The sequence below is a fragment of the Etheostoma spectabile genome, chromosome 23 (genome assembly GCF_008692095.1).
Source record: "Etheostoma spectabile isolate EspeVRDwgs_2016 chromosome 23, UIUC_Espe_1.0, whole genome shotgun sequence".
NCBI lineage: Eukaryota > Metazoa > Chordata > Actinopteri > Perciformes > Percidae > Etheostoma > Etheostoma spectabile.
The window spans coordinates 1,291,622-1,304,361 of record NC_045755.1 but is presented as its reverse complement, the minus strand read 5'-3'; the positions used below and the strand labels follow the sequence as shown (position 1 = coordinate 1,304,361).

Here is a 12,740-nt window from a genome sequence, read left to right as displayed (position 1 = left end):
CCAAAAAAAAAAGGTTTTGTCAAGCCCCAAAGACAAAAACACCAGCACCAAAAAAAGGATTAAGACTAGAAATGTCAATATAAATCCTCTCTGAATGTGGTTAAGATCAATTTACCAAACAAAAACGTGTGAGAGCTAATCTCTGTTGCATCCCTCTAGTCTGTACCAGACTCCCATTGATTTATTTAAATCCCCCCTCCCCCTCCCCACCCCCACCTCTTACTCATGCTCATTCTGAGCCCAGAAAAAAACCCAGATATCAGATTCATACCCAGCATCAGGGCTCGCTGATTCCACTGGGACTCCGATCTATTGAGTATTCATTTTTCATGTTTGTGCAGATGCAGATGAGTGTGCCGAAGCTTCGGACGACTGCCACATCGACGCCCTCTGCCAGAACACGCCCAAGTCCTACAACTGCATCTGCAAACCAGGCTACAAGGGAGATGGCAAGCAATGCGAAGGTGAGTGGCCTTTCCACTTTATTATACTTCCTGTACTCCTACTCTACTTTCTGGCCTCATGGAGTCTTTGTACTTCAAATGTACCTTGGTAGACAAGTACGGGTGAAAGCACATTCAGGACTGGCTGGGATTTAATCAATTTTTTAGCGAGGCAAAAATGTAAGTCTAGTGGACGGTTAAAGCTATAGCTTAACCAAGATCCAAGATTCAAGATTTCTTTATTGTCATACCACAGTACACTGTAGTACGAGATTCCGTGCAAAGTTCACAGCTTAAAAGAATACAGCACAGAAGCAATTAAAAACACCGTGGAAAAGTCGAGATATTAGTTATATGAATGAAAATAAATAATGCTTAAATGCTTATATGGGTGTACAGAGCATGTAGAGTGATATATATATATATATATATACATACATATATAATGTTTAAAGTAAATAAAACATATAGTATACATAGTTTCTAGCTTTGTAGCAACTCACTTGGCAATAATATAAAAAGTTTACACACTACTGTAGTTGCTGTAAACTGTATCCATGGTTTACTTCATCTTCACCGAGTATTTTCATTTTTCCCAACCCTAATCATACCTTGATCCCAAACATAACCTCAGAATAGGGAGGTGCAGTCAGGTACAGGAAGACAATTTCATTTCTTCATGTAGCAAAGATGTCCTAATGGTCAATATTAAAAATGTAGTGGACTACCGCTGCCATGTCAATGTGTCAGATACTCTTTAATCAACATGTGGGTTAATATACTGTAAGTATCGGATCCCACTCTGTATTGGCAGACATCCAATATGCAGTGGTCGAAGAAGTATTCAGATCTTCACTTAACTAAAAATACTAGTACCACACTGTAAAAATACTCTGTTCCAAGTAAAAGTCCTGCATTGAAAATGCTACATAAAGCCGTTACATTGTTGGGTAGTTTCATTTAAATTAAAACATTGTATTTTAGTTATGTGTTTTGTGTTCAAAATCTTAAAGTGTAAAGTAACTAGTAAGTAAAGCCGTCAGATGAATGTAGTGGAGCAAAAAATACAATATTTCTCTCTGAAATGTAGCGGAGTAAAAGTAGAAAGTAGCATGAAAGGAAGAGAGTACGTAAAGTACAAGTACCTTAAAGTCAGTAGGGCACTCCCAAGGTGCTCTTGAGCAAGGCACCGAACCCATGGGCAGCCCCACCCTCACTCTGACATCTCTCTGGTAGTGCATTTATAGGACCTGAGCCTGTGTGTGTAGTTCCGGCCTGTGTGTAATGTGTGTAATAACAACAGAGTGTCAATTGTAATTTCCCCTTGCAGGATTAATAGAGTATACATTATTCCATTAATAGTATCTTCAGTCCTAGACCTGGTTTGGGTACAAGAACTGGGCCTCTGATGAAACGGCCAGTCAGACAGCTGTTTCACACCCCAACATACAACCCCCCCATACCCCCTTTCCCAGGTTCTCCCAATTATTGGGGAGGAAGTGGACTGGGCGAGGGTATTAGGGTGAGACGGAGGGCAGCACCTGGCTGCGCGTTCACACCTCCGCTCACTTCTGCCTCAAAGCACACCACAGCTGGAGCGCCGGGGAATGCACAGATATGCCGAATCTAAGCCCACTCACACACACACACACACACACACACACACACACACACACACACACTTAGAGTGCAATCCTCTAATCTTTTCCCACGTCCCGTGCACTCCACTGCTCGTAACAAAACAGATTGCCTTCATATAAATGACGCTACAGTCCTTTTGAATTTTTGATATCTCAATGAAGTAAAATTTATTGCAACTTGGGTCTCATTTTTGTAGTTCATTCCTATCCGTCATGATACCGTTGTACTCATCAAATTAATTTCTGAGAGATGGCAGCAAGCAGTAACAACACAAAGTCCGTTGAAGTCACAGAAAGCAAGGGGCTTTCCATTTAAAGGCTTCATTCTGCTCTATCAGCCAGGGCGGTTGTCCAAGACTCCAGACATTTTCTATTGTCTTGATTAGTCTTGGACTCATTGGTATTTGGACTCGGACTTGTCTCGGACTCGGGGTGCACAATTCAGAAAATGTCACGATTCGATTTGATTTTTAGTGTAATTTTTTCAAAATCGATTTTCAATTAAAAACGATTCACAGTATGTAAATGTAGTTACTTTCCCCATGTGATAGTATACACTCCATAACAACAACAAAAAATCCATAAATAAATTAAAAAAAAAAGATTTTTAAATTTCTATGAATCAATTTTGAATCTGTGGAGCGTAAATTGCAATACAACTGTGAATAGATTTTTTTGCACACCCCTTTCTTGGACTAACTAAAATAAAAACACACAGCAGAAAATGCGAAGTTGCACTACCCTACATTGATCCTTGCTTCCTCCGTCTTGGCTGTCTCTTGTTTGGACTCGGTCTTGACTTGGACTCAAACCTTTACTCTGTCTCTTATAGTCCTAGTCTTGGACTCGACAAAGGGGGTCTTGACTACAGCCCTGCTATCAGCTAACACCAAGTTGCACACTGAATCAGTAAATGTATGTCAAACTAATCCCCAAAGAATGGATCACAGATCCTGACCGACTTCTGTACTATTCATTAAGCAGCCATTAACACGTAGTGATGATGTCCTACCTTATACACGTGTTTCTTTCTCATTGGTTTCCATGCAAATGATCCACCACGTTATTGAAATCCAAGACCTTTTAGGGTTTTTAAGGTATTTCATCTATATAAAACCAAACCTCTAGGTTATGCTCCAGAAAGACAACCTCATTCAAAACTCTGTTGGCATGTGTAGTAAAGCCAATAACTTAAAATCCCAGCCTGGGAAAATAACCCTACTCAACAGCATGACTTATTGTCATGTGCTTGTGGTAATTGGTTCATGTGTTTTCTCATGTATAGATATTCATAACAAATATATACAAAATAGCTGTTTAACGTGAGAAATATAAAAGGATGCAAGAGTCCATAGTGGTATTATCATGGGAGCTGTATGCTAACACATTGTTTGAATTTCTTTAACTCTCTTAGGTTGTTACTTGTAACAAAAAGCAAGTGATATAGTAGTGGAGGCTAATTTCGCCTTGAAATATGGAATGGAAAATTTGAGAGATTGTATTGAGTTACAGAAGCCAGTTGAACCTAGGCTAGCCCAGATGTCATGACTTCTCTTTCTATAGGGCGTTTTCCAGCCATTACAGGGGGTCTATAGCACTAAAACAACTTTGTTGATCTCCCCATATGATTGCTGTATTATTTGTTTCTTCTATATGCGCTGGTATCTCATAATGACGACATATGTGTTGAACTGACCCTTAATATGTGAATGATTTTTGAGTGTGTAGTTATGCAGCTCTGTTGTTTTTTTCTGTTTGTCATATAGTATGTGATTTTTTAACACAAGACACACGCACACACACACACACACGCACACACACACACACACACACACACACACACACACACACACACACACACACACACACACACACACACACACACACACACATTTGGAGGCATCCTGAATAACAACAGCTCCTCTGTCCTCTGAAAGGCTTTTTAAGTATATGATCTTCCTCCCATAAAGCTGCTGTCTGAGCAAACTCATCATGCCAGCCACTTTTTATTACGTCACTTCACCCATGCTAGCATTTGACTCAATGTGTGTGTGAGTGAGTGAGTGAGTGAGTGAGTGAGTGTGTGTGTGTGTGTGTGTGTGTGTGTGTGTGTGTGTGTGTGTGTGTGTGTGTGTGTGTGTGTGTGTGTGTGTGTGTGTGTGTGTGTGTGTGTGTGTGTTTTTGCTTCGATGGAGCTTGAATGTCAACTACGTTTGATTACTTCCCCATTCTACATACAGCATTGCAGGTATAGAACACCATCTAAGTCCATACTAATACATGCACACATACATACAATAAATCTTATTGGCTAGGAAATAAATATGGCTGGGAAATAAATCCTGAAATAAATAAATAATGCAAAAAAATATATACAGTAAATACATTTAATTATAAATACATAAACCAGGCATCATAGTTCAATACATACATTTTAAAGGCAACATATTTCAAAGGATTATATTTGTCTTATTTCATTGGACTTTTATTTCCAAATTCAACATTTAATCTATTTATTTTTATAATTCCACATTTATTTAACCCTCATGTTGTACTCGGGTCAAATAGACCTGTTTTCTTATATATTTTCTTTTTAATTACCCAAAATAACATGATTGATTCCACACAACACTCTTTGGCAAGTACAAATCTCTACTTTCATTAATTTTGGGGTGTCTTGTTCAATTTTGTAGCGTTTGAAAAAGAAATTCAAGTGGTTTTGAAATAGTGTTGAATAAAAGTTGACAAATTCCAGTCTGTAATTATGCATCAACATACTTTCCTTAAATTTTAGTCTAAATAATTCCTTATTTCTGCTTTACTAACTCAAACATTAGGTATAATTTCCTATAACTGAGATTTATTGACCCTAAATTAACTGTAAAACTGAAGTTAATAAGTTAGTGTTACGTAATGTTGAAAACTTCAAAAAAATCTATGAGATAACCACACCCTTCATTTGTATACGGTAAATGAAAATAAAAAAATTAAAATAAATGTGGCCTTAGGAAATCCCCTAAAGTAAAAAGTAGTTCTTTAAAACATGTTATTTATTAAATAAAAAACAATTTATTCATTAATTGAACTTTGTTGACTCATTTATATATGTATTTAATTTTTTTATTCCTTGGCATATTTATGTTGTGTATGTTTAAAAATATACAGTATGTATTTAATATTGAATTAAATGGCATTCCATACAGTATGTATGTCCATTTGGGTGTGTGTGAAACATGCTTCACAACAACACATTTTTCCTCCTGACCGTGCGCAGAGATCCATTGATCTCCCAGCGATGAGGCAAGAGCTCATGACAGGGACGTCAAATGAAGACAGACGGTCGGAGGGAGTTGACCACTGACCCCGTTGATTAGATATGGCCGCTGTAATTGGCCGGCTGTGTTTTCCATCAACAGGCATTACGGGCCACTTTGCAGGCCAGCGCCATTAGCAGCTCTGCTATTCCTGGAAGCACCTGGAAGCAGCAGAGCGCCTGTGCTCGCCCTCTCTCCCTCAGGTCTTCTCTGCTTCTTTATTATCAGCGTCATTCCATATGAGCAAAGAGTCACTCAACAGTCTAGTAAAACAGACAGCGGGGGAAATTAGATACAACTGACGATCTGCATAGACTTTTTTTTAAGAGTACATTAGCTCAGAAATGTAAGATCTGTCCACATAGTTATTCCTCATCTGTCATCTTATCAGACCTTTCTGTCCAGATCACCTGTATTTATTCAGAGACCTCCAGATGCACCCTTCATACTCCATATCCTTGGATGCAATGTTTTATTTTTATTGTCAGGGTAGAATGTTACAACACCTCGGCCTCTGTGTGGTTTGGCACTAGCGGCTGGCGGAAAGACCCGCAGCAATGCATGCAAGGTAAATTGTAACAAAAATGAAAAGATGCAGTTTATTGAAAATAATGAGCAGGGTGTGTTGTCCCTCTACCAGCCTGATAACATAAACTTTATTATAGTTGAAATTGGCACTTCACCACTGAGATCCATCAGCCTCCAGAAAAACTAATCATTCTTGACAGAATTCTGAGAAGAACAGCCCTAACAATAAGGGAATTATTCTCCCTCCCTATTGAACCTTGAGTTATACCAGTATAATATCATTTGGACTGTCTGTATGTATATTTAGAAGCTATTTAGATAATGGAGAAGGGTAGAATATTAATATCCATCCGTCCGTCTGACCACCCGCCTGCCTGCTCGCCCGCCCGTCCATCCATCCATCTACCCATCCATCCACACACCCACCCATCCATCTATCCATCCATCATCCATCCATTCATCCATCCATCCATCCATACAGTATTTATGTCTATAAAGAAGCTATTTAAATAATGGCGAAGGCAGAATATTAAAAATCATCCATCCATCCAGTCTATATGTCTATTTAGAAGCTATTTAATTAATAGCGAAGGCAGAATATTAACATCCATCCATCCATTCATCCATCCCTCCATCCATCCATGAATCCATCCATCCATTTATCCATCCAGTATTTATGTCTATTTAGAAGCTATTTAAATAATTGTGAAGGCAGAATATTAAAATCCATCCATCCATCCAGTCTTTATGTCTATGTAGAAGCTATTTGAATAATGGCGAAGGCAGACTATTAACATCCATCCATCTATCCATCCATCCATCCATCCATCCAGGGTTTATGTCTATTTAGAAGCTATTAAAATAATGGCGAAGGCAGAATATTAACATCCATCCATCCATCCATCCAGTCTTTATGTCTATGTAGAAGCTATTTAGATAATGGCGAAGGCAATATATTAACATCCATCCACCATTTTCTGCCGGGGCTGGGTCACAGTAGAGCTCTCCAGGTGTCTGGGCTCCTTACCCTGCCTTTAACGGTGAGCCCAGCCACCCTAAATAGGAAACTCATTCGGCCCTTTTGTATCTGTGATCTCATTCTTTCAGTACCCAACGCTCATGGCCATAGGTGAGGGTTGCAATGTAGATTGACTGGTAAATTGAAAGCATGGCACTCAGTCCCAGCTGCTCCTTCTACGTCAAAACAGTCCGGTACGACGCCCACATTGCTGCTGCCGCTGCGCCAATCCATCTGTCCGTCTCCCGGTTCCAATTTACCTTCACTTATTAGACCCTGAGATACTTGAACTTCTGTACTTGGAGGGAGCAACTCCCTCCCAGCCTGGAGAGAACAATCCTCTGTTTACCAGCAGAGAACCATGACCTCCGACTTGGAAGGTGCTGACTCTCATCCCGACCTCTTCACGACTGACTGCAAACCACCCCAGTACATTCTGGAGGACACAGTCTGATAAAGCCAACAGAACCACATCATCTGCAAAGAGCAGAGAGGCAATTGGGAGGTAACCAAAGTGGACCCTGCCTTGAAATGCTGATTTATTTTGAAGTGCTGCTCTTTTTCAAAAACTCTGTGTGAACTATTGAGATAAGTATGTGATGCAACCTGTAACTTCAATGTGTATGTTACGCAGCAACATGTCTGAATATCTTTGTTAGTTGTTTTTTTTTAACTGCAGGGGGCTATGTTGGTTACGATAAAAAAAAATTGTTTTAAATCTAATGTCTGTCGGAACAAGGCCTTAATCCAAACCTACCTACCTAGACCTTTAGTCTAACTGTGCAACTGTATCCACTACATTGGCAAGTCAATATTTAAGAACCAGGACAGGGGATGAAACACTTGATTGAGCCTTGACCTTATGTCCAAGTTCTTACTTTAATATTTCCTAATTAAAACGATCAGTGTTTTTGCCATTTTCCCAGGAAAATCTTTTGGCTTTGAGTAAGTGATTCGCAGGCAGATTTGTTTGCAGTTTGTTTCGTCTCTGGGAAGTACAGTTCAGAAACACCCGAGCAATGAGAGCCGAGCACTGAAGAAGCTGCCAAAGAAATCAACTATGTGAAGTGGTTCGACTTTCACATATGAAAGAAAAGCTAAATGTGCTGGGTCAGGCCAACGTACCTTTGTCAAGATTGAAAAGCTCTATGTGGTCAAAATAGCAACAGCAACTTGTGAAATGGTCAATTTGAAATCAGTTTGTGAAGAAAGCCACAAAAACATGGATCGTATTGATGATGACAGCCTGTGTGGCACCACATTGAGAAAACTCTTGCTTGCTCTTGTGCTTTTGTAATGACTGGGTTGCGTGCCCCGGTGACCAAGGGAGACGACCTGTGCTCTTAGCATCTGCTACACTTCGGCACTACAAATTAGCAACTCGCAAGCCGAATTGTTCTGCCAGGAGCCGGCTGCCCGACAGTTCAGCAGGACTCGGCGGGTTCACCGCCCAGCCACAGCGAGTTATGCCCAGACCGTTGACTATGGGTGTTCCGCCGCTGACCGTGGGTCGCATCCGGACTGTGTGCTTAGAAGAGTCATTTTGTCAAATTAATGTTTCTTTCAAAGCTGCTCGCCCCTGAAATTGGATCTGCCGTTTATGAACGCTGCCCTTTATGTAGACTTGTTCACAAGCTGATACTGCCGGCTCGTTATGGAAAAATGTGAACTTTTATCCCTGTGCTGTCAAATGGAGAGTATGTGGGAGCAGCTGTGTATCAGTCAAGCCTGCTGTACTGCATGTGTGTGTGTGTGTGTGTTTGTGAAAAACAGTGCCAGAGTTGTCTCTCTGTTTATAGAGGGATCTAGCGAAAGAGTAACCGTCTGTTGATAGAGTGTTGTGAGAGTGAGGATTATGATAAAATGAATAACTGAATCAAAGAGACTTTGCTGTGTTTTCAAAGTTCAGAGCAGATGAGAACTCTATGAGCTTTGGGAGATAAGTGATGGCATTCCTGCTGCAAAAATCCATCGTAACAACAATTTGAAATGTCTTTGAATCTTCTAAAGTCTAACCAAACTTCACTCATTTTCTTTATTTTGCATGGCTTGTGTGCTGGGATTAATTTTGGTGGTACTGAAGGTATCTTCATGCAAGGATATTCTTTTACATAACTGTTATAACAACAAACTAAATAACATTTGAGGATTAATTGTTGGGGAAAAGTGTGATTTTGATTCATAGTTACAGGTTCAGTGGCTTGTTAAAGTGTACATTTTATACAGTGTATGATGGTCCAGAGGGATGAGTGATCTGGCTGGTTGCCACAGAGCTGTCAGAGGACTGCAAAAACAACCCTGGCTTTACTTAAGATGTATCATTTACAGATTAATTGATTGGTTTTCATCAACTGCCAACTGCACTGAATAGAAACCCCTCTCATTATGTCTTTTTTTGGCATGTCCATTCTCTTTTTCTATGTACCAGAGCAACTTAGTAAGTGTAGCAGGTAGAAGAAAATGCAGGTTTTGACTGTGTAGTTTGCCACTCTAGGACAATTTGATTTAATGTATTAATTTATTCGACAGGGACAGTGTACATTACCCTCTGAGACCTAAGGTCCTTTTTACAGCTCATTGTCTGTCTGGTTTTATTTTCTAAAAAAGCTTCATCCCTGTTGTCTACAGTCAAGATATGAACATCATTTTTTTCAGGATAAACTGGGCTATTAGAATATTCGTGTTGCAGTTAGATCACTTGAATGTTAAAAGTGGTTGTAGGACCTTAAAGACAAAAAAATAAATGAAACAGAACATGAATCTTCCAGATATGTATTGTTATCACACACAGAGCAGTTCAAGCTAAGCCAATCTCATCTCTAAAACACTTCTCATATGACCTGGGAGTCAGACTGTGAAGAAATAATCAATATAACTTATACAGTTGACAAAATACATACATTTTTTCAAAGAAAGTGCATTGCCCTCATGACATTTACTTATGCCAATAATCAACATAATAATGCCATATTTATCGATATTACCCCCACAGCAATGCTACACAAGCATTTGTATGTCTAAAATAAACATAATAAACATTATAACTCATATAAAGCACATACTATTTACATTTCTTCAAAAAAGACCCAATTATATAATATAAATATATGCCAAATCTCAAAACAGTATACTCTCGCTGTCGCCCATATATTCAATTCAATTCAATTCAATTTTATTTATAGTATCAATTCATAACAAGAGTTATCTCAGGACACTTTACAGGTAGAGTAGGTCTAGACCACACTCCAGAATTTACAAGGACCCAACAGTTGTTGTTGTTGTATATTGGCATAATGTTGCCTTCACTTCCCTAAACAAACAAAAGTCACGGCACACAGACAGAGAGGACACACGGAGCACGGAGCTAGCAGCAGATTTGAGCAAAAACGTGATGAATTATGGACGTCAAGTGGATAAATCTTGGACATAAAAGTTTGTAACAGACGTAACAGCCTGCACAAGTTCCAGGCTAGATAGAAAATCACCTGTAGAGGCTAGAAAGAACAAAAAGACATCTCCGTAACAGCTAGCTTGTTAGCTGTTAGCTGCAACAATTGGTAAGTTTCTGTCTTTTATGGTGCTGTTTAAGGTCGTGCACAACCCTCTCATTTCCAGAGGGATAATTCACATTGCTCTAAATGCACCAGAATAAGCCAAAGGATATTTTTCATCCGTTGTTCCTGGACAGATGTCAAAATTGTCTACCTAAAAAAACACAATAAGAAGAATTGGTTTATTTGTTGTATTTTTCATATTTCTATGGAAAACTAGCTAGACATTGTGTTTGTATCTATGTGGTCCGACCATGGATGGATGACCTAAAAGGGCTACCGGGCACAAGCCCAAGGGCCAAAAGCATCAGGGGCCCCCGTGTTCTTTACTGCAAAATGTCACTCAAATAGACACATGCTGACCACAAAGGGGTGCAAAATGACCACAGAGAAACATAGAACTACTACAAATAAATGCTTAATAGAAGCAAGGAGACACAAAATGGTGACAAAGTGACATAAACCAAATACCATGAGACACAAAATGACTACAAATAGACCAAAGCAAAACTGGTGTGAGTTTCCGGTGAGTTCTGAATTCAGCCTGAGGTTGAGCTGGTCAGGAACACACAGAAAGGCACAGTCCCACACACATGGTCAGTGTGGCTGTTGATGGCTCCCCTTTCCCACTGGTCAAAAAACCCATTAACACCCACAAACATCTGGGTTTGTCTTCAGTGGGAATGGTTGAAATCGGCATTCATTCCCATGACAAATGATTCTGCATTAGTTACAGGTGTTTATTGGCTCCAACTCTAATTGGCGGTGACAGAAACATGACAGCCGGGTGGACGCCTTCGTCTGTAACCTTGCAGTGCTTGGTGATCGTCCTAAATTAGTCAGCAGTGCATTTGAAAGGGAGACTGAATATGTAACAGCATAACGTTTCAATCAGGAGAGACATGTTTGCAGATATGCAATTAAGATTTATTGTACAGCTCAAATAAAAAGTCCTTGGTGATTAGACTCCATCGCTAAACTAATATTTCTATGTAGGCGTAAAGAACCATCAGACCCCCCGATGGAATCTAGACACCGATGATATGCAACAGTTAAACACAGCATAATAAAATAAACTTTTATTAGGATAACAGCTGGATTGATTTAGGAGTGCATCAATTAATAGTTAGGTCTTAGCTCTCTACTGTTTACTAACCCGGTTTTCCACCGCGTTTGTGGCATTGAACGTGACACACCAGGAAAAAAACTGAAAGGCATACTCGTCTACTGGCAATGGGACAGGAGTCTATTTTTAACGGGTTCACTCGTGTTTAAAAAAATTGGGGCGTACAAACACATACAACAGCATGAAAGTGCACTTTAAGTCATACATTCAAGACTTTGAAGGCTTGTCGGATGCCAGGATTCTGCCGTGGAATGTGTGCTTGATTCAGAGCTCAGATGATGTTACAAACACATTGTGATGAGCGTTGTGCTAATGCAGTGGTCTCAGTCTGACCGTGGCCTTAGAGAAAACAATATGAACAACAATGACGAGTACTATTTAGGCGTCATTAGGTAGTATTCAGTGCACCCGGAGCATCATTCTATAAAAATTACTTTGTCCTTGGTCATTGATCAGGCAAGTTGGGATCCATGCAACATATGCACCACAAGCGATCCTTAGTGAGGGTTCAGACCGAAGAATTTGTGATCAATGTTAATTCTTTATCGACATCTGAATGGAGACTTCGCATCCTTTATCTGGGTTTGAGTTTTGGGCCGCACCATACCTTCCATGCATTTTTGTTTATAAGAATTCTGAACATATTATAAAAGATACCCTGCCAGCTTGAGACTGGATTGTACTTGCATCTATAGAAACAAAGACCTGACCTGCTTTACAGAGACAGAGACAGAGGGAGAGCGGGCATCTCATGGCTGGCGCGGGAGATGGCGCAGGTGGGAGGGCGAGAGGGAATAGTGGCAGACAATTACTAGGCCATTGTCTGCCTGGCGTCTGCACCTCCGTCATCAGTCAGCCGCTCTCCTCACTGGCTAGTTGCAGACACACACACATACCTCATTTCAAACACACACACTCACAGTCACACTCACAATCACACAAATGCAACTCGCCCAACACAGATTCCGTCCGCGCACCTCCCTCCCTCTCCTGTCTCTGTCTGCTTCTTCCATGCTCAGACTCAGTGGAGCAGGTCAGATTTATTGAAGCTCAGGCTTTATGTATAGATACAGTGACCTCATGCCAGCATTTTTTATATACAGTGAGGAAAATAAGTATT

At 40.0% G+C, this 12,740-nt stretch overlaps 1 protein-coding gene across 4 annotated transcripts in view; it reads left to right on the top strand.

Annotated features, from left to right (window-relative positions):
• The window catches only part of scube1 (signal peptide, CUB domain, EGF-like 1), a 121,920-nt gene that overhangs the window by 3,630 nt on the left and 105,550 nt on the right, over positions 1–12,740 (top strand). For all 4 annotated transcript variants that reach the window (XM_032505297.1, XM_032505296.1, XM_032505295.1 and 1 more), the window contains exon 2: positions 342–464. In XM_032505297.1, coding sequence (XP_032361188.1) covers positions 342–464 — 123 coding nt within the window. The remainder of the gene's footprint in view (positions 1–341; positions 465–12,740) is intronic.